At 41.3% G+C, this 23,077-nt stretch overlaps 1 protein-coding gene across 11 annotated transcripts; it reads right to left on the reverse strand.

Annotated features, from left to right (window-relative positions):
- Positions 1-2,797: 2,797 nt before the first annotated feature.
- On the reverse strand, positions 2,798-22,700 carry slc5a6a (solute carrier family 5 member 6a). Of its 11 annotated transcripts, none has more exons than XM_071478530.1 (18): positions 22,563-22,700; positions 12,624-12,715; positions 10,435-10,658; positions 10,101-10,322; positions 9,457-9,522; positions 8,232-8,283; positions 7,970-8,037; positions 7,402-7,556; positions 7,099-7,239; positions 6,745-6,874; positions 6,406-6,494; positions 5,682-5,794; positions 4,949-5,016; positions 4,486-4,572; positions 4,145-4,326; positions 3,909-4,012; positions 3,359-3,480; positions 2,798-3,253 (listed from the first exon to the last, which is right to left on the reverse strand). In XM_071478530.1, exons 3-18 carry the CDS (start codon positions 10,558-10,560, stop codon positions 3,053-3,055), a joined length of 1,926 nt encoding a protein of 641 aa, XP_071334631.1. In that variant the 5' UTR covers positions 10,561-10,658; positions 12,624-12,715; positions 22,563-22,700; the 3' UTR covers positions 2,798-3,052. The 11 variants fall into 11 exon arrangements, with proteins under 11 accessions (XP_071334631.1, XP_071334638.1, XP_071334634.1 ...); XM_071478537.1 differs by having other exon boundaries at positions 12,620-12,715; XM_071478533.1 differs by having other exon boundaries at positions 12,615-12,715.
- Between the last annotated feature and the right edge of the window lie 377 nt (positions 22,701-23,077).

Here is a 23,077-nt window from a genome sequence, read left to right on the forward strand (position 1 = left end):
GCCATGGAGTCCGTTGTCAAGGCCACAGACAGCACTGACTGAAAACATTGTACACACAACACACAACAGCCTCTCGTCTTACAAAGTGATGACGGATGAAGTGGTGATGGTCAAGAATTCTGTGATTCCAAAAACTGTGACAATCGTGATGATGAAGCCAAAACAGTATAACACAAATCAAGACACATGACACTGACTTCAATTTAAAAAAAAAAAAAAAGAAAAAAAAAAAAAGATGTGCACTTCAAGATGTTAAAAATACAAAATTACCAGAGATGATGTCTTCACCATCAAATATGTCAAGGCAATGCCTAATGGAGCTAAAGTAGGTCCTTCTCTAAGGTTGGCTTCTACATGCGAGTGTGAGCAGTGCTGTGCTCATTCAGGGCAGCCTTATTGGATGGGAGCAGCATTTAACTCATGTAAAATGTGGATAAATCTACACTGATGTAATTGAGGTAACTGAGCCACTTGTGCTGTAAAATGTAGAAAACTACAGGAAACCAAAGACACCAAAGTTACTGCAAACACGTTCCACGTTCACACCAGTTCATTTTAAAGATCATTTGTCAGTGTGGAACTTTGTCATTTCATGGTGTTTTGTGACACCAACATATTCCTCACCAAGGAGGTTATGTTTTCACCCCTATCCATTTGTTTGTTGGTTCTTTTGTTTCCCAGCATGATTATGCAAAGAGTACTGAACCAATTTGCACCAAACATAGTGGAGGGATGGGACTTGGAACAGAGAAGAACCCAATAAATTTTGGTGCCTATCTAAAAATCACTGTTCCTTAAATTTTGAGACTGGGCATTTTTCAACATTTTCGTCAGGATTGTTGGACCTTGGTGGAGGTGTGTGTTTTTGTGTCACTTTAATTGCACAGTGGCTGTGAACAGAGGAAAACTACAAAACTGTGTATTAAAAAACGAATTTTGAAGATTATGTTAACAAAATAGTATGTATGCTCCCACTGATGACATGGATTTCCTCATTCATCTAGTGAGCAGTATTTTGGTCAGTGGAGTCTCCTGTCAACTACAGCAACAACCAACTGATTTGTCTCCTTCTACCAACAGACCTATTCATCCATTTCGTTATTTCTATTTTTAAGAAATCTGTTTTAAAACAGTACAGTCTAACATCTTTTGGTCAGTGTAATTATTCCTCCTGTCAATACCATCTGTGACGAGACCCTTCCTAATATGACTCCAATCTAAGTGATAGAGGTGAGAATCCCCAGTATCTTCTGTCCCCCATCACCTCAATTTGAAATCTTGGGAAGGATTTGTTAATGTTCAGTACGGACAGGAGGAACCATTACAGTGAACGATAACTCAATGTACACACAGGTGTGTCAGGATTTAAAGGAACTATTTGCAAGTTTTGCTACTGCGACATATTGAATAGATGTAGTACTTAGTACTAACACCAAGGTCTCCTACGGCACTGAAGCTTCAGTGTTGTCCCTCACTTTTAAGTTGCTTTTGATAAAAGCATCTGTCAAACCAGTAATTTAATGTACATAGCCAATGTTAGCATTAACAGCTGCATCAAACGTCATTGCTTTACTCACCAACAGCTGTCTCCAGCCCCATGTGGATCAGCCTCTCTCGTCACTTTCCGATACAGAGTCACTGTAGCGTCCAGTCTGCCCTGAAGAAGTAGCTATGCTCAGAGGACGTATTACAACCTTTGTATTGTAAACATAGTGATGGTTGAAGCTCGTGGCAAGACTGGCAAGTAAACAGCCGTTAATGCCAAAGTTTGTCTATGTAGGATTAGCAAAACTTATGAACAGCTCCTTTAAAGACAGACGTGGAGAAATGTGAACCAGTTTAATAGAATACTGTTGAAAGAGTTATTGGTAGCTGTAATAATTCGTTAACATAAGTGCCCTCAAGTCTTGTATTAAGAAAACTATTATTTTAGCATAAGATCTTTTTTTTTAACAATATCTCACCATCTCTTCCAGAGAGGAACTTTGGTTTCTTTTAATTATATACTGCACTCTATAGTGCACTATGGTTACTGTCAGACTTTTGATTTGCATGTGAAAATATACAGTATACACTGGGCTCAAAACTTCCAACAATGGAACAAATGTAGTGTCCACACTGAACTTGTACATTATGCTAAAAAAATCCCACCTTGTAATATGTTGAATTTTATAGATGCAAAAATTAACAGTTGCAAAATAATGATTCTCCTAAGTCAAAGTGTCCTAAGTGAAATCTGATTTACTGCTCACTATAAATTAAACTAATGAGTGTGAATTATAGTGAATGAGCGAACTAATTAGGCTGCCCCCATGGAATAATGCCATCACATCTGTGGACTCTTTGTAGATGGACATCTATAGTAGCAGCTAGAAGGCGACTATTTGTATTAAACCAAGGCCATGTAAAAGACACTACACTATCACAGTAGCACAGACATGTCATGCCTTCAGCTGAAGTTCAGTCTCTCTAGACATTATTTTCTTTTTATATTATATTCTCTGAAACATAATCTGGGATTTTATGGTTCCATCTTCTCTACAAAAATAACACATTTTACATCTTGTAAATACCTGAAACAGAATGACTGGATCCAGCCACAGTGGAGCAGCTCACTGTGCAGAGGAGCTGCCCAGTCTCTCAACTTCAAATTGCACACAAACATCTGCACACATCTGGACAGACCAAAGAGCCTGTACCTGACACCAAGTACCAGAGTCTCTAATAGAGATCAGCTGACTGGTTTCTTTGTGGGTTTCTTATGCAGTGCTCCAGACTGCCAAAACTTGATTTCCAGTTGTTGTTTTTTTTTTTTTTTTTTTAAAGTTGGTACCGACAAACACCTTTTTCCCTCACGCTGATACTTTAGTGTATGAGCCATTTCTATAATAACATTCAACTGCTTCTGTCAGTGTAAAACACTGTCAGTCTTCACATCTATGATCTGTCTGTTGCTACACCTCTCTCAAAGAAACATGACAGTGTAACAACTGACATTCATGGTTTGTATGTGTGCGCCTTGTGTGGTTATTAATAAGAGGGAAAAAAAAGATCACAACGCTGTCTCCTGAACTGTGTGAGCCGTCAGCTGGCACGAAGGCAGAGCGATCCTCGTTTCCAGGTCGTCCTCCTCTGTTTGTACTCGATGGCTCGCTGTGTCTCTGTCCTCTGCGACCGTGTCGTCTTTGCAGTGAGCTGATCCGTTGCGGTCTTTCTTGGCCATCTGATAAGGCTGTGTGCTGATTTCTTTGGGCTGGTCAACAAGGATTAAAAAAAAAAAAAAAAAAAAAGACGATTGAATGCTCAGGTTACATTGAACAAAGCAGAGAGACACAGGGGAGCTTGAATATGAGGATACCTTCTGAGCCAGAGGAGTGACGCAGCAGAGCTTCTCTCTGTAGCGCTCAGGCAGGAAGAAGAGCAGCGTGCCCAGGACAGGATACACTGTGCCGGGGGTCAGGTCCTTCTCCTTCATAGGTCCTAACGTGGAGAGATACAGGAGGAGGAAGGCACTTTACCTTTGATCATGTTTGCCTTCAGGTAAGTAAGAGAAATCCAAGACAACATGAAACACCCTGAATGAACCAGGAGCTGATCCTGAGTGACATCACCAGTGGAAAATTACATGAAGACAAACTCCACTCTCGTCTAATAACTGTGCACATCACACAAACATTGCTAATCTGACAAATATTTAGCATTTGATGTCAACAGTGTTCTTGGATCTGATGAAGAAAGCACATTTTAACCAAACCTACACTGCCACTAAACACTGTGTAAGGGACTTTCTGATTCAAGCTCTCATAGTTATTCTCATGGTTCTTACTGTGATGCAAATTCAGATTTTTTGCAATGACAATAAGGTCAATGATTGGTTGGTTTTGAAGCAAGAAGTCCCACGTGTGTACCTGTTAGCAAGCTGACTATTAGTCCCACCACCACCACAGTGGTGGAGTTGTGAGCACTGTACCACATGTAGGACAGTGAGTAAAGCGCCTCCACACCTGTCAGCCTGAAGAACAGATCAAAGAAACAAAAGCAGCATTTCAAAATTTATGTTCCTCATTTTACAAGTCAAAGTTTGACTTATGCTATGAAGAATTATTCAACATAATGGAGGCATTTCTTGGCATTTATCTGTTACCTTGGCTTGGCAGTGGTGACGCTGGCCAGTGTAGTCATGACAGTGGTCATGTTGTCGAACAGAGGCAGAGCAGTGGTGTTGAGTGGAGGGACTGGGGTGGCAGCTGACGCACGCATCACAAAATTGCCAATGCCGATCCAGAAGGCCATGGCGAGGCCTGCAGCTAAGCCTACCACTGCACCCTGAGGAGGTCACAGAGGACAGGAGCAGAGAGAGGAGGGGTCAGAGGTGGGGAAGAGACGAAGAGATGATGTCATGGCCATTCGTCCCTGTTCCCCTCTTACAATTTATCTATGATCGCAATAACAGGTGAGAAATATAAGAATAAAAGCAGGACTCACAATTGAGTTTGCCCAGGGGAAGAACATTCCTAGACAGAAGAGACCCAGCAGGGGACCACCCACCATCCCAAAGATACTGAAGGCTGCCTGAGGACACAGATGATACAGCACGGCAATGAATCACTATCTGTACAGCTGCATTATAAAACACAAACTATGGTTGTGTATTTTAGTCTGAACAGAATGGATTTCAGCACATATGGGCACAGTTACTGCACATTTTAATTTTTACAAACCACTTATTATCATTAAAATAATGTCTCTCTGGTACAACTTTCTTTACAGGTCAATGATTCTGATTTTTTTTAAAAACTAACTAAAAACACCTCACTTCACATCTAGAATATTTTCCTTGGAAAAAAGAAAAATTGCAGCTTTTACTAATCAGGAAATCACAAAAATCACAAAATTTCAGCCATGTCTGACTAACTCTGCAGCTCTGTAACAGCTCAGACCATGTTACCTGCAGCACAGATCCCATTATGGAGGCGAGGTAGGCCATAGCCAGACACACCAGGCCATAGGCCAAAGCTGTGGAGCACATGAGACAAGGATATAGTTGGAGGAGCTGATGAACTCGTACTGTTCTTAAAAATGTGTCTTTAGAAGCGGAAGAGGTTGGTTGATACATTACTGGTGCAAACAAATGTGTCCTGCATTTAGCTAATATCACTACTTGTTAATCATCACTGTGTACTGACTGTTGCTTATTAGTGACAGTTAAAATACACAATAGTGTCAGACCTGTTAGAGACCTCTGGCTACATCCACACTAATATGCTTATGTGTATATGTGATATGTGTTTTCAGGTGTTAGTATGGACAGAGAGCTCAAACTCTCATGTGAATGGTGTTTTAACGAAAAAAGATTAATGTGGAACTGGCCTCCTACTTCAAAAATAATGTGGGGAGGAGAGAAAAAAAAAAAAAAAAAAAAAAAAATCACACTAAACAAAACAATTAAAAAAAAAATTAAGTTATTTAAGTGCATGTATGATTTTAATTCAAATTTTTTCAAGTTCAAAAATAATTTCCTGTCCCTCATCATCCAAAATATGGTGTATAAAAAAACATTAGAAAGTTAAAAAGTTAAAAAGCCTAAGAGCTTTTACATTCTCCACACTGTGTTTAGACTTCAAAAGAAGAATACTACAGAAGCACATATGTCTTTGGAAATTTGTGGTATGAATTCTCACCTAGTCCCTTGGACAGCAGCGTGGCTTTTGCTTCTGTCATGTTTGGAAAATAAGGCTTAATCAGGTCCTCCATAGTTACTGTTGCTAAGGAGTTGAAGGCTGATGAGATGGTGCTAGGAGGACAAAAACAGGATTAAATGAGTAAGTGGTGTTTTTGAACACACTATAAGGCTATATGCATAACGCAGGCCTTTCGACAGAGTATGAACGTGATAATGATAGAAAATGATTCAAGTCATGTCGGGCAAGATAGTGGTCTTTTCCATTAAATTTCAATAAGAGGAGAAACTGTAAAGTGAAACTGGCTAATAGAGGCAGCAATAATTTATGACTTAATATTTATCACTTCTTGCTACATATCCAGGACAGTGATTACCTATACACATGTAAAAGTCATAAAATGGGCTGAATAAGAGGAAAAGTCTTGTGAGATGTGGGACATCAAATGAATAATATAATGATGTAAGAGAATGACGTGGGCAGAGTCAGTAAATTTAATGGACAGCAGCTCTTTGATGTTTTCATACGCGAGACATAAAACAACCCAGTCATGTGTGTTATCTCCAGGGTTTATTATCTAAAGACTTTGGGCTGAAGCCAAAGATAATAAAATTTAACTAAAGCAGCAAACATCACTGATGTGACAACCAGGTAGAAGTTCATCAGCTGCAGTTTAACCTGGTGACTGACAGCTGACGGACAGAAACAAGACTTTACTGTTTACCTGAGAGCTCCACTGAAGAGACAGGCTACAAACAGCCCTGGGAGCCCAGGCAGGTCCCTGAACACATCCATCACAAAGTACAGCACCATCTACACAAAGAAACTCATCATTAGGATGGACCTTTAGAAATCCAGATAATAAAAAACATTGCATAGCCCTGTGATTGACTGGCAACCTATGCAGGGTGCACCCCGCCTCTCACCCAGTGTCAGCTAGGATCGCAAACTCCCCTGTGACCCTCAAGGATAGGAAAATATAGCTATTGTGTGGATGGATGCACAAACACTGTATATTCAGTACAGACTGTGTGGGGGATCATGATGGCAAATTAGTGTTCACCTGGTCGTTGGTTTTGACGTAGCCCTTGTCCAGAGGGCTGTCCTCTCCATACCGAGCAAACATGACAAGACCCATCAGACAACCTAAACACAGGACTATCTGCTGACACGGGAAAACCACATAACAGGACCTGAGAAGATATGAGAGGTGAAAAAAGGCCATGAAAATCACTTCCAACAATGGACACAAGATGACTGACATCAGGGCACACATGACAAGAAAGAGTATAGTTTTCAGATTTCAGTTACAGTTTTAATTTAAGATGAGCAAATGGTATATAGTCAAAACTGCATCATGGGATTTAATAGCAGTATAGGATGGCAAAGCATGCTGTGAGAAACTGGTGATACTGACATGACAGCTTCTTTCTCTGTGCGTGAACTGAGGTATCTCTGCACCTGGGCCTGGTTGACCCCGTACAGAGCCAGCATCAGGAAGACTCCCCCCACACCCAGAGTCCAGAAGGTGTGACGCTCCAGAGGGTCAGGATTCAGGCTACACACAGAGAGAGAGAGAGAAAGAGAGAGAGAGAGCACAGCATTAACTTGTCGGCATGAAGTAGTTTAGCGATTGAGAAAGTCATTTATTTAGTAAATTCCAGCTAATTAAGCCATAAACACAAAGTACAGCTGAGTCACACTTATGTTGCTGACTCACTCTAGTCCAGCTATGCGGCTGCCATTGATTGCTTTCCTCCACACCTCTCCCATGCCCCCGGCCTGACTGGCCCCCACCACGATGACCGCCAGCTGGCCGGCAAACATAACCACTGTCTGGAACACGTCGGTCCAGATCACGGCCTTCAGGCCGCCCTGCATGACAGGAGCACACAGACTTACACTTCAGTTTGTCTGGCACAAGGGTGGAAGTACTTTAACATCCATAATGATCAATATTAAAACATATGGATCAGAGCTGCAATGAACCGACCACAGATGGTGTTTAACTTCTATGTTTGTAGATGACAGAGGAAACAGATAAAGAAATCATAACTGAGATAAAAGTTTTCTGATCAATTAAAAATCACCAGTTGTCGTCTATATCTACTATAAACTTCTTTTACATTGTTGTTTAGTTTTAATTTGTTGGTAAAATTTGTGATAGATAATTTAGTTTTTCTTTAGAAATGTATTTTTCATTACTTATTCTTACTTATAGAAAAGTACTGGTCAAAAAATATTTTGTCACATTTGTCATTGACGTGAACATTAGTTTGGTGACTCACCAGAGCAGTGTACAGAGTGCACACCAATCCCATGGCGAGCACTGCCCCCCATAGGTCGAAGCCCGTCACTGCAAGTGAGCAGAGTGACAACATTACCAAACACTGCTCAGCAGGTTCCTCAACTGTCCTGGTAAACATTACAGAGAGTTTACAACATGTGCTGTACTCAACACCATTAGTAACTGTGAGCTCTTGCTGAGGAGCATGTGCTGTGATGGATCCTGTGGTGCAATAACAACAGAAATAAAAAAGCTCCTCTCACCTGCATTAAGTGCCAAAGCTGGAGCGTATAGCACCACCCCCATATAAATAACCTGCAGAGGAGAAAAAAGAAATGCAGTTCAGGATGAGTCACAGACACAGAGCTGAGCTCAGGGGTCATGTTTTGTAGCTAAACGACTCACGTGTTTATTATACCCTCCTTCACTGTAATGAGATTCTGAGGGGTCGGCATTTAGAGAGAGGCACAGATGTTTGGTTGGACAGATCTAACTGCTGTGTGTTAGTAGATAACTGTTTCACTCTGTATCATCACCTGTAGCAGCCTCTGTGCAGCCCACCATCCATCGCTGTTCACACACATTTATGAAACACTGACTTTCTCTGAGGTAAAACAGTTCACGTCATCAATTCAACACTCAACACTGTTAATGCTTCTACTGGAGAAAATATAGACACTATGAACCTCATAAAGGAAAAACAAACCATAAAAAAAATTACTACGGTCAATGTGACATTTCCAAGGCCAAAATTTGAGTCAGGCTGTAATATAACCGGCCAGCGAATGCGTTCTTCAGTCTGATGTTTCTTATCAAAATAACTGCTGATATTTCACATCTAATAACAGCACTCTACAGCCCAGTCAGATGATTTTTTTCTTTTATTGTCAAGTATTAAACTGTTAGTGCCATTAAGATGATGATTACCTTTCTAACTTAATGTCTCACTATCTCATTGGGTGACTATAGCTGAGTTGTTTTAGTACTACAAGTCGGATGCTTGTTTTTGTGGTTGCTGGGCTATTGTTGTCTGTTACCAGTTGATAATGCATTAAGCTGTATTTTGTGCATACAAACACCACAGCAACGTGTCCACAGGTAGAAGTTGGAAAGTTGACCGATTTAATGAGACACAGATAAGACAGAACTGCTAAAAAACAGTGTATTACAACAGCTTTCACTCTTGTTGATGAGCAGAGCAGCCATCTTGGATTTTGAGTTTGGGGTTGCTGAGCTTCCCCCAACTTTCAGGAGGCGTTCCAGTTGACATATGAGCTGGGAACTCCGAAATTCTGACTTCTCAGTTCAAATGAAACGCGCCTTAAATGGCAACTTGCATTTGTACAATTTTACACCATTTTCTGTGTGAAGTGATTGATGACTTTAAGCAGCTGAGTAGGTGAGATAATGGTCGTGGTCATTTTGTCAAAATTAGTTCAAAGTCAAGAAACTAAATATACAAATAAAGGATGAAGTGCAACAAGATACCATCTGAAAGATGAAGGTCACCGTCCCACATATGCGAACCGTCTTGTTGAAGCGAAGCTCCAGATACTGTTGAGGGGAGAGAATGTAAAAGAAAAAAAAAACCAAACAAACAAAACAAAAGAACAAACAAAATCAAAAGGCTGATTATATATCATCTCAGAGTCTGTGTGGTCAGTGCTGTTTACTCTCAGGGTCAGATCTGTCACTTCAGCCTCTGATCATTAAAGCCAGATTCATTCTGTGCTCACAGGATGTCACTGCAGTACTGATCTCTGCACATGACTGATGAGTGTCCTTGAGTTTCATGAGAGAAACAGTCAGTCTAGCTGTGATAAAAACCCTCAAAGATAATGAGTCTCTAAAACATGCGTCTGTGTCAGATGGTAACATGTTCGGGATAACACAGATAAGAGGACAGATAAGAAAACTGAGCTCTGAGATCATACGTGAGAAAGACGACGACAGGAGAAGCAAGAGAAAATGCTGAGAGAGGGTAAAACAGAAAAACAGGCAGGCAGAGGAAAGAGGACATTACAATTAAAAATGCTTTTAAAACACATTAACAGATCATAAATCCACCACAGTGGCACGGTCGTGTCGAAGAATGAAGGCTTGCTGTGTGTTGGTTCGCGACTTGTGTGTACCTCATAGGTGCTGGACAGCCGCAGTCTGTAGAAGACCGGTATGAAAACATGAGCTGGGATGAGCAGACCCAAGAAGTAGGAGCAGCCCAGGAACCAGTACTGAGTTCCAAAGGTGTAGACCTCCGACGGAGCACCCAGGATGGCCACTGCTGACTGGAATGTGGCCAACAGGGACAGAGACACAGGCAGGCAGCTCATGGAGCGGTCGGCCATCAGGAACTCCTGAGGTGAACGAAATGTTGTTGGACGTCATTATTACAAACACTAAATATACGCTTGAGACTCAGAAACTGAGCACAGGGTAAAACTAAGTTCAATGTTGTCAGCGTCTGACCTGTGTTGTGCGCTGGCGCCCGCCGGAGAAGGCATAGAAGAGGCCGATGCCAGCCGAGGCCACCAGCAGCAGGGCGAAGATGACGTAGTCCACGGTGGTGAAGTGCATCTGGACTACCTCCCCCATGATGGTGCTAGTTGTGAGGCAATGGTGCAGCGAAAGCCATTGGGGGCTGATCACAACGTCAAAGAAAGCACCTCGTCAGCAGGGAGACCTGCTGAGAACTGGAGGAGGAAAACAACAAGGAAACATTAGTGAGGACGAGGTCAAGTTAACTTCTCAATTATACTCACTTCCAGATATGAACACGGGACAGCTGTGGACACCAAGGACACGTAGCTGCTCTTCTTATACTGTTTTGTCTGCTTGGACTGGCAGCTGTGCCCTTGTAGAATAGTGGTCATGTGTCACCACAAATTGGAGGTTGTGATGGTGCAAAAACCTGGTATTAAACAGGCCCCGGGGCTACGTTTTTAAAGACGTTGTATTGATAAGCTCCAACGTTATCAGTTCTGCTCTCAGTGCTGTCACTCATTCACCAGCTCAGTTTCTGATGAAGACATTCACCTGTGATCCATTTTCACTGATCTCTTTGTGTGAGGCGTGGGGGCAGCTCTGTGTCACATACTGGAACACAACACCACACCCCACACACACACACACACACACACACACACACACACACACACACACACACACACACACACACACACACACACCCTGCTCTTTGTAATGGGCAGACCTAAACATTCCTAAACATGAAAATCTGTCACAAACAGACAGAGAAATGAACAGTTTTTGATGATGAGCTCATAGTACATTTGTCGCTGTGCCATGTGTTTTGTATGACAGCGGGCTGGAGCCACACACAGAATTAACTAAATTATACGAAGATGGGTTGAAAAGTAAAATTCCTTTAGTAAATCATTTTGTATTACATATGATTTACATTTCCATCATTGCCATAGTCTATAGTAGTGATTTGTTCAAAACGAAGCTGTTGAAGTTTGCTACTCAAGAATCTTAATTGAGTACATGATAAAATAAAGCAATGTTAACTGTGTTCTTGTTTTTCTTTTGCCTCTTACAAATAAGAAAAAGTACCAATAAGAGTACTGTTAAAGTACCGGATCAATAAGCAGTATTGAGTTGTTGGAGGGTACACAGATGTCCACACAGAGCTTTGTCTGCACCCTGTGATGATGAAATTTAGGCCACTTGGACCCTAGTGGAGCCTCATGTACTTGAGGATGCTCAAAGAATAGCACTGGCCTAAGACTGTGCAGTGACAGACGTTCAGAAATATGCCCCAGCAGCAGCAGCAGCAGCACTCCGCTAAAAAAGTAAAAAGTTGACTGAACTTGTTAACAGTCACTGGAAAAACCGCAGAACAAGAACAAGAGTCACATATTTTCCATGCAAACAGGTTTTTAATATTATTGCACCTGCAACTAAACCTCTTCCAAATGCATCAGTCTCAACAGTAACTGCACAGAGAGAGGAGCAACAGTGTGGCACACTCTAATTAAAGCTGATCTTTAAAATTTGTAATTTAAATTACTATGATATTCAGAAATCTTTGGCATTTGTGTGTCAACCAAAGCATCAGCTTGTCTGTAAAATTTTTTCAAATGATCAAATTCTAATATTTATTGTAATCAGATTTTAATTTCATTTTTGGCACAAAATCAGCATCATAGTCAAATTATAAGATGGTCACAGTCAAAGCTTCCTACAGGCAGAGCAGACAGATGGGTGCATCCTCTTAGGACCTTGCACACATTTACATTTATTATCCTATTAAAAATGATTTAGAGTTATAATTATAATTGAGAATGTGAGAAACTTTCTAAAAGGCACAAAACAAAGTTTTGATAAATATTTATATTTCATTTTTCTATCATGTAAAAAAAAGGTTTAAGATACTTGTTTAAAATCAAAACATATTTGTCATTGTCAAAGCTTCTGTTCTGAAATTCATCTGTCAAACTTCACAAAACACATTTTACCATTCCAATTTATTTTCAACTTTCACATTATGTGGACAAAAAAAAAAACTTCAGAAATTACTAACTGTAATTTCTTGCAAGACAACAGGCCAGAGAAAATGCCCTTCAACAAAATCATGTTGCCTTTGCTTAAATATGTTAGATAAAGTTAAAGAACAGTAACAGACTTACTGCACCTACTGGGATCAGGCTGCTGCTGCTGCTGGAGGACTCACACTCAGACTGGAGCGCTCACTGGAGGGGATCTCAGTCAAAACCTCCGGTCATGATTACTGTGGAGGCAGAGGAGAGACTCAGCAAAACAATGACCAACTTTAAAAAAAAAAAAAAAAACGCATGAGAAAAGTTACCTAACACAATATTTTGAAAATGATTTGACACCTGAACAAAATCAGCACTTTGATATCTTTTGGCCAAACAACAGTTTAACCAAACAAAACCCAATCCCTTGTTATGTTTTCACAAGAGACACACAACTCTAAATGCCCTAAAGTGAAATCTGTAAAAGAATATTTTTGTTGTCAACAGTTTTTCACTCCCTGCTGTGCTCAGCTGACCATGACTAATATCCACTACACGTGAAACCAGCTTTTTCCCAAACCAGCCAGAAGAGTCTTATCACACATGCAACAAACAGACTGCGGCGCAGTAAACTGAAGCAATAAATGCATGGGCTGCTTTTGATTCATGTTTTATAGATTTCTAGTTAAACATTTTTGTTTTGCAGAAGGTCACTTGCTGGACTGTCAGGGTGACTCATAAAAATCTGCACAGGAACATGCGTATTGATTACGACTCTGCTCAACACGCACATGGACAACTGTTGAGCTGGAGAGAGCACTTCACCGGCCACATTCACACGCTGGCAGCTGTAAATGGCAGCGAAGGGCAACTGTTTCGAATGACAGCAGGCAAAAGATCTCATGGGCGCTGCCACAGAGTCCAGTTCTTGCTCCATGCAGCGCTTGGCTGTTGCCATATTGAGTAACCTTGTAACTGTGGTAACCAAAATCAAACCCTGCGAGGATTTGCATGTGTGGGACTGTGAGTTGGTGAGATCAAACAGAAGTGGTGCCCTGGACTGAGTGGCTGTCTGTGTGATACCCAGGGCTGGTTTGATCAAGCACTGGCCGACACACAGGACCCCATTAAATCCTATTATCATTATGGATAATCTCTAATCCACCTGAACGTGACTGTTTGGGAACAGAAGCATCTGGTTCAATTGAAATGCAGCCACTTACAAGATGTTTCAGCAGTTATGATGTAAAATCTGTCACTTTTCAGAGGCAAGTTCATTCATTATCCATTACATCCATTACTACTACACCAGTCTTAGATTTTTTGTTTTAAATTATCTAAACATTTGCTACATTGCTTGTTAATTCAGTGTTTCAGGTGCATGTTTAGTGGTCTGCTGTTTCTCAGAAACCTTTGCTCCCGCTGTAAGTTACAGGATTTGTTACACTGGGCAGAGATAATAAACTCCCTGCTGTTAGGATGCCTTTCTAAACTGGGCAGCATCAGAGTGAAAAAATGCATTGAAACCTGTTACCAGAGGCCCTTGGATTAAAATCCTTCCAGTGCTTAAAACAAGAAGGCCAACAGCTTCACAGAGTGGGGCCCATGGAAAATTTACTGAAGTAAAGCTACTTAAAATGCCAAACTGACATGTGCTTTAGCACTTATGGTGTGGGAGACCTCATGTCATTATAGTACACCTTCAATAGACAGCAATAGTCTGAGGCCACAGGAAAATGTATACAAGTAAATTAAACAAGTTATTGAATTCTGTAGACCATGGAGAAAACAGGTAATGTCAAATAAATACTGTATGAGATCAACATTAAGAAACAACTATAAAAATAAACTAGAAATGCTGCCTTGTGGTTGTATGCCTCCGCCACTCAGACTAGTTTCAGATTACATATCTGTTTATCCAGAGTCATATCAAATATTAAATATTAACCATTTCTGTGACATTTTGTCATAATTGCTGTGAAGTCTTGAGTAACGGCTAAAAAGTGTAAAGTGACTTTACCTTTGACCACCAAAATCTTATCAGTTCATCCTTGGGTTGAAGTGAATGTTAAGGTCTGTTAAGGTATTACTGAGATATCGCGTCGGACAGACGGACGTTGCGCCTGGTAATAAAAATAACAGCAGTGATTCAGAAAAGTGAAATCAGAGATAACTTCCATCTGTGCCTGGTCTTCAGGGACTCAGCTGTTTTTCATTTGATGGAGATCATGTCACTGGCTCACCGTACCTGCCAAGGCCAGTTTGTGCTGTTTTCTCATGTTTAATTTCCTTCAAACTTTTAAATCTTTGCTCAAGTCAAACACTAACAGAAATCCCAGCATACGAAGGTCACTGAGGAGTCTGGATCTTTAAAAGAAACACACCGTGGACTGACCCCTGACTCAGTCAGACCTCAGAGCAATCTGCTCAACTGAACTCTACAGCACAGACAGTCAAACTGTAAAGATTTAGCACAACAAATGTCTCCTAAATCACAGGCTAGTACATTACTACATGAGGTGTGAGCTCATGACTGTATGTGTAAGCACGGATAAATGTAGATACATTTAAATGAAAAAAAAAAAAACAACTTATCCAGCTGCACTCTATCTGGTATAAACTTGTGTGGGCCACCAAGCACTCTCTCTACATTTCCTCTAAGAGGATACGCAGCAGCAGCCCCACAGGCTGCTCCTCTCTGGATACTGTGCAGTTAATGTCAGGCTGCACAAGACAATACTTAGGAATGTCCAACACAAAGGAACATGGCTCCCAGCTAGCAATGCGCTTCTGCACCAGTTGGCCGTGGCCTATTTTACTATCTCTGTGCCTTTACAACCACACAAGTGTGCAAAACAACTGTAAAGAGGTCCAGATACCATTTTTGCCTTCCTGATACTGATTCTGATACCTGAACTTGGTTATCAGCTGATACTGAGTACTGATCGAATACCGCTGCATTAAAAAAATATACTGCTCCCCCTGTGTGGATGTGATATGGTTGCTGTCTGTTATATGGCATGGCTCAGGTTAAACCCTTTGTAAAACATCCACACTTACATGAGTGCCTTAGAATCTTTCTTTTATTATCGAATTTGACTGTTTTCACAAAATAAATAAATAAATTAATGAATAAATTCCTACACTTGTTGTCCTAACACTAGTGCCACCCTACAAAATGAAAGCCCTGCATACTGTACACACTGACTTTGTACTGGTGGGACTTTACAGTGTAACATGTAGCAAAATTGTTGACATTTTGCTAACAGTTACTGTTACGCTATTTACCAGAAATCAATTCTTCTTCACTGCTCTAAAACAGCAGTTGCCAGTGGTTGCACAATGCAATTATCTGTCTCAGCTACTGTTTTAGAGTAAATGAGACAAACTGATTTCTAGGAAAACTGACATTTTCTCCAGGCATGAAACTATAAAGTTTATTAATAAATTCCATGGTATTGGATGAGTGCATAGACTTATGTACTCACCAATACAAAAAACACTATTTTCAGCAGTATTGTGGGCATTTCCGATACTAGTATGGGTATCTGAACAACTCTAGTGCGCAGCAGCCAAGTGATTAAGACACCATAAACCAAAAGGCTGCACCATCCCTGGTTTAAATGTGACCAGACCTGTCTTTACCTCTGTGACTATCAGATGAAGGCAAGGTGCCAAAATAATCTAAAAATAACTTTACAAAAAGGAAGACAGATTTCTGTTCTTCCAAAATTATATTTTATTTTATTATCAACTGTTTGGTAATTTTGTAGGGAATTTTGACTATTTTCAGACATGGATCAAAGTCCAAGCAGATATCTTCAGATTGCCTGTTTGGGCCAACCAACATCCAAAACCAAAGATGTTCATTTTACAATTATATGAAATAGAAAAAACAGCCGGTCAGTCATCACATTCAAGAAGCTAGAAATAGCAAATACTTGATAGGACTTCAGCTATTAATCAACTGTCAAAACATCTGTCTGATCATTTCACCTTTAAACCCCACGTAGAGAACAGCAGCAGAAAACCACAATCAGTACTCACATTTATCACTCACATCCACCAACATCATTATACCCAGTCTCCCATATTTAATCAATGCTGAAGCTTTGGTAGATTTTGTTTGACTCATGCTGGTCACTTATAACCCCCCCCCCCACCCTTCTCTTTCTTTCTCTCAGCAATACAAGTCAAAACAACCCAAGATTGAACATATTTGCATAACCTGTTAACTCCTGCCCTTCATCATAGTCGTCATCATAGTTTCCACACATTAAAAGTCCATGTGCACAACTGCTTGTGTTTAATATTTGGCCTGGCTCTCTGTATGAGTAGCTAATAGGTGGAGGTTTTGTCACGAGCATCACAAAGCATCACAGAAGGAGGTCGCTGAGGCCATGGTTGCCTGGCAACACAGGAACGGTGACTGTACATCACATGAAGCAGTCTGAGCTGGTGGCTTCGGAGCGTTTATACCCACACCCCCGTCTCTGTGTAAATGGTGGTAAACAGAAAACCTGCTGTTTGATGGTGCGAGCCGGCAGAGCATGGGAAGGTTTGCAGCTGTATATGAATGAGGCCAGTGCTTTACAAACCATGTCAGGGTGATTCAAAGTAAACTGTTTCTTTTCATCCTCAGATAACCAACCACACTGTACACAGTGTATGAGCAATCAAACAGGATTAACAGGTATTAAAGGGGCGAACCAGAGAAATACTACAAAAAACAGCAGGTTCATCACATTTCAGGGTTTCACACAGTCACTCTGATAAAACCCAGAGCAACTGAGGCTGTATTTAGGTGAAGCAGAGCTTTGAGCTAAATGCTAATGCTAACAATGACAATGCTATAATAATGTTTAGCATGTTAGCATTGCTATTTGGTCATAAACCAAAGTACTGAACAAAATGATAGCACAAAAGGAAAACACAGGTGATCCTTAAATGTATTGTACTGATGTATCATCAGTGTATGAATGTGAATGTATGGTAGAAAAGCCCTGTATGTGTAGGGAAAAGCGTTTCCATTTACATGGATATTTGCACTACATTTCATAGCAATCCATCTAAAAGTTATTGCAATATTTAACTGAAAACCACAGAATTGAATCGTGCTAAAGTAAATGTGAGGGGAATCTCCAAAGTCATTTGGATACATGGTCTGGGAACCATAAATGCCTGTATAAAATTTTGTGCCAATCCGTCTGGTAGATGTTGAGATATTTGAGTCTGGACCAAAGTGGCTGACGTCCAACAGTGCCATCACTAGAAGCAGCTTGGCTAAAAAGATGTTCTGCGTATAAACACAGCAGGCTGCTGGTCCTGTCAGGACTGTCGCCCACACTGTGGATGAGCCAGCCCTGGATGGTTTTAAAGGAAAGCTCAGGGAAGTGGCTGTGCCCTGCTCTTTAATAGAGGTGGGCCTGTATACCAGATTTGCCAAACCAGTTCGCCTTCATCCTTTAAATCTTTTTTCTCTTGTAAAACTGAATAATGTTTGAAAACTCTTCAGGTAAAACATTAATCTCACTTGTCTAAGTTTGTTTTCAAGTGTGGAAATGAGCTCACTGTTGCCCTCTGTGGGCCGCCAGACTCTGGGGACAGAAATGAGCCAATTAAAGCTTAGCACAACACACTAAGGTGAGGAAGAGAAAAAACTTTGACAAGAGACTCTAAGGTGAAATTTATACTTCAGAGGTGTTTCAAAAAAAGGATTTTTCAGCTTTACAAGAGAAATTAACTCAAGAATGAAGACTGAAGTCATGGTCACATGGAATATGATTATTTTCTCCGCTTCCCAATCTCTTCAATTAAAGCACAGAGACAAATTCAAATGTGTGTTTCCTGTTTTGCTGTGATCTCCAGCTGCAGCAGCAGATCGGCAGGTCCAGAGTTCACCTGTGGTCAATGGTCAGCTAATATCAACACTGCTGCCCTGCCTGTGGAAGTGGAAGAATTTATTATTCTAGCTTGTATTAACACTATTCTGAGTCAATATATTAACGTGATTAGAAGAAACTAAACTGTTAAATATGAAGTTCTAGCTTTTGTTACACAAGACAGTTGAAATATGATGTTACTGTGAAATAAAAACAGTACATTTAATATAAGATTTAACAGATGTCATCATTTCCCACCAAACTAACTGCTAAAAAGGTTCAATGAGGAATGTGAAAGAATACAGATTCAATAACAGATTCTGATCTGCATCCAGAGTCGTTAAAATGCCATCAAACAGCATCCCTTATCCCTTTCTATTGCTAGTAGGTTGTAAACATTATTTTAATATGACTTAGATGTACAGGTTATTAGAATAAGACATTTGGGAATACAAATGTGCCCTGACATTGTTCTTGTATTTCAATCAATAGAAGGACTATTTTCACCGATATTCTCAATCAACCAACCAGTGTATTAGGAACGCCATACACGCTACCCACTAAACAAAGACACTAAAGTACACGTGTGTGCAGCCTGCATGCCTAAACACAGACACAAATGGTTTACTGTCATCATGACTGGAATTTGTTCAAACACAACTCAGAGCTCTGCTTGTATCTCTGTGACCCAAAAGGCCAATAATTTCAGTAATCATTAAACTTTCGGATGAACCATGGCCTCCTCTGTAAAACAGCTACCTAAAATCACATATTTTGAAAACTGGACATTTCACATTTTGTTTTCACAAGCACAAAACATAAAGAGCTACCGATAAGTGAAATATAACATCATAATTTCTGATGAATGGGCTGTTATCAGCTCAGAAAGACAGTGCTGTGAATTGAGAAATGCATGGGTGTTTTCACTGAAGACTGATAAACCGTGTTAGTCTTTTGTGACAATTGTTAACGCCGCACCAGATAATACCAAAGGAGAATGGTGTCTGGTTGAAGCTTGTGTGTAATCATTAGCCTGCAGAAGATGCGACAGTTCCTGACAACAGATAACTGGGAGATTAGCGTGACCTCCTCCAGATGATCTGAGAAAATTAACACAACTCTTCTGGGTGAGGTGGAGTTATGTGTTTGTGTGCGAGTCTCAGTGAATGTACTCAGTGGATCTTTTCTACAAACCCTCTAATCTACGTTGACATCTCTAGGTTGCATATTGTGCCCTGGAATAGATTGTTCATATTAGACAATTAGGTTTTGGTTCATAACTGTGACAAAAAGCAGTCAATAATATCTGAGTTCAACAAAACTCACCAAACCAATCAATATAGTGACTTCAGTTTCCAATCTATTAACAGCTTTTGACTGGCACTGTATGAACTCACAAGCAGCCACATTATTACATTGATCCAAAAATGATGCAATGTTGTCATAAAGACATCTCGATCACTGATTTACAACATTTCATGCAATATAACCTGAATTATTACAGTTGTGTTATTGGCACAGTAAAACCTCTGTCGGCTGACAAATTTCTATGGTCTCATGACATCTCACCCAATCAAAGAGCGATATTTTGGACATAACTGGTGGTTGTGGTCTAATAGCAGCCTGATGTAACAGGTTATTTTTGGTGCTGATACTGGCTTCACAAGATTTTTAAACCTCCTAGAATATAATTCAGATTTGCACCATTCTAACAGCAATGTTTTATTATCAGCTGTGTAGTAAATGTGTCACACACACCTCCAATTATTGTTTCATAGATAGACTACACAAATACACTGACCCACTCAGCTATTAGCCCATATACTGTACTTGTAAGGTTGAGTGCAGCTCCTCTGATGGTAAAGCTCATTAAAACCCAAGAGGTAAATATTGGCTTAACACAGGAAATGGTTAAGGATGGAGCTTGATAGTGAATTCAGACGGAATGTCCGTACACAAATTAAACCCTCCAAAGCTGCGTGTAATGATAAGAGCTGGTGTAGGATTTAGGGGCATATTTGTTTCCTAGCGGGCAATGTGACCGACAGACCTGCTGCCGATTCGGCTAATTAGTCCCAACATGCTCCGACCAGTCATTCATTTCGCCCGCCCGCTGCCTGAGCTAGCCAAACCGGCTTACGTTCACACATTGGCCGCTTCACGTAACACGACGAGACGTTACCCAACATTTCTGTCCTCGACTCAGCGAGTTAAACACTCTGACTCTGACAGATAAACGGGGACCAGAGGGGACACGTGTGTACGACCCCCCGGTACTTCACCGGACACCCACATGTCGGCACCGAACTTTCCCCGCTACCGCGTGTACCAACTGACGCGGACGCCCGGCACCCTGCGAGCCCGCGGCGGCGACGGGACCCTCACATTTAGCTCCTCTTCGACAAAATGCCATTAAAGTCCGGGGAGGAGCAGCAGCGACTTACCGCTGACCGTCCCTTCGCCGTCCGCACACCACGGCCCCGGTCCATCATTTGCATTTGATCGCGGGGTCAGCCGTTGACGGACCGCCCATTCTCCTTGACGCCGGATTGGATGCTGCCTTCAAGTGCTCCACGTAAACTAGATGTTTACACTCTCAACTGGAAAAACGAATTTTCGTGTGTTCAGTTGTAAACAGCATTGCTCCACCTAAGATTGGACTGGTTTTTGGTTAAAAGCACCTGCATAGTGCACGCAATAAAGGTTGGTTTGCTTAGTGAACGTGTTTTTGCTTATCCCCCGTCAGAAAACAGAGGATTCCCGGTCAAGTCACTGTAGATTTTTTCCTGTCATTGTCATGACATAGTCCAGACCAATACTTGGACAGTTACATATGTTTTTGTTCTTCAGCCTATTTAGTATTACATAATAGAATGGATACTATTTAATTTTAATTTGAGTGGGTTAACATCAGTATTGAAAGAAGTGTATGTGGGGTCCAGGCCTTTCATAGTGCCCAAATTGCAAGGGTTCAGAAGTAATTGGATACTTGGCCATTCTTTGGCAGTTGTGTATTGTTTCACTGTTAGTTCATGCACAACATGTGGCTCAGAGAGAAAGACTGAGGTGGAGCTGTCTCTTAATATGAGAAGGTCTGAGAAGGTGCACAGAGGAAAATTATAAAATTGCAAAAGACCTGGTAGACTGACTAATTTGCATGATGAACAACATCATTAAAACTTCACATCCACCTCATCTGTCAAACATGGGGGTGGTTCTGTTATGGCCTGGGTCAGGTCTGGCTGCCAATGGGACTGAGCAACTGGCAGTTATTGATGAAATGAAATTATGCTGATGAAAATAACACAGTCAATGCAGAGGTCTATAGGACCTTTCTGTGCACTCACATTCATCGCACAGCATTTCATCATTCAGCAGGAGAACAATCTTAAACATAAGACCCAAGCACCCGTGGAGCTTTTCAAAGAGAAGAGGTGTAATATTGTTGACTGGTTGAATCAGCTCTGATTCCACTTGAACTGTTCTTCTTTCTGAAGACCAGACTAAAGGAAGAGACCCCATGACAAGCAAGGGCTGGAGGAGGCTGCAGTGAGGGCCTGGCAGAGCATCACCAGGGAAGAAAGTGTCCGGTGACGTCTATGGGTCGAAGACTTCAGTCAGTGTATCTGTCCAATTACTTTTGAACATTTTTCTCACTATTAGTTTGATGGGCTTTTGACTCAACCTGCTCAAAATAAAGCTCAGACTGGGCGCTTTAAAGTAGCATCTATTGTTTTATTTCAGATTTAATATGCTGAAGAGCACAGAGGCTGCAGAACAAACATTTATCACTCTCCAAATACTTCAGGTCTGGACTGTAGGATTTGCCATTAGTGGACATTGCTTCTAACCGCCATGTATTTTCAGCACTCCTCAATAATATTTTCCACATCCTCATCATATTTACGACATTTCCCACGTCACTGAAGGCAGCACCACATGTGCTTCGGCAGCCTGATTCGTATTTAATTAGTCCGTGAATATGTGAGCGCAAGTTATTCCAAATAAATTGGAGGTGATTTAAAACCACTGCGGCTGTGTAAGTCGGAATTGTGTCAGCGATGCCATTGTTTTGTCTTCGCTCTGAAACAGGAGCCGGTTCCCCGCTGACGCCAGTCCACGGCGGCGCTGGCGGAGAAAAGCGTCACCGTGTAACAGATGACCACAATAGCAGCTGATTGCCTTGACAGATACAGTGACAGTGTCGCTGACTCACCCCGCATCACGCACAAACAGCGACTGATCCTCGCCTCTTCGTCTCTACGTCCAGTGCGGGTGAGACTGGATTTGTACAGGGATATTCTCCAGTGAACACATCTGTCCAGCTGCACACATCCTCATCATGTTCGCAAAATACACGGGTGACTTTCACGAAGCATCCCCGACGCCGTCCTCCATTTCTCCCAGTGCGCACTCGGAGAAGCGCAGCCGCATAGGTCGCCACATCTCTTCCCCCTCCTCCAGCTGATGACTCGTCTCATTGAATTAATAGTGACACCGGTGCACCACAGGGGGAGAAAACAGTTTCTGCTCAACAATGTAATCCCTTGGCCTCAACTGGGTGTACAGTGCTGTGGCATAAGTTTTAGGCAGGGAGCAGCAAAATAAATTCAGAGCACGCTTGTTTTCTTCTGGCCCTGTATACGCCTGGTTCCATGGCCCGAGTCTGGCCCATGTACAGCATGATTGTCAGGTTAGGGTTAGGGAGCAATTATGACACACACACAGAAA

This window comes from Trachinotus anak, unplaced genomic scaffold, assembly GCF_046630095.1.
Source record: "Trachinotus anak isolate AG129_WGS33_773 ecotype Australia unplaced genomic scaffold, CSIRO_AGI_Tana_v1 ptg000005l, whole genome shotgun sequence".
Taxonomy (NCBI): domain Eukaryota; kingdom Metazoa; phylum Chordata; class Actinopteri; order Carangiformes; family Carangidae; genus Trachinotus; species Trachinotus anak.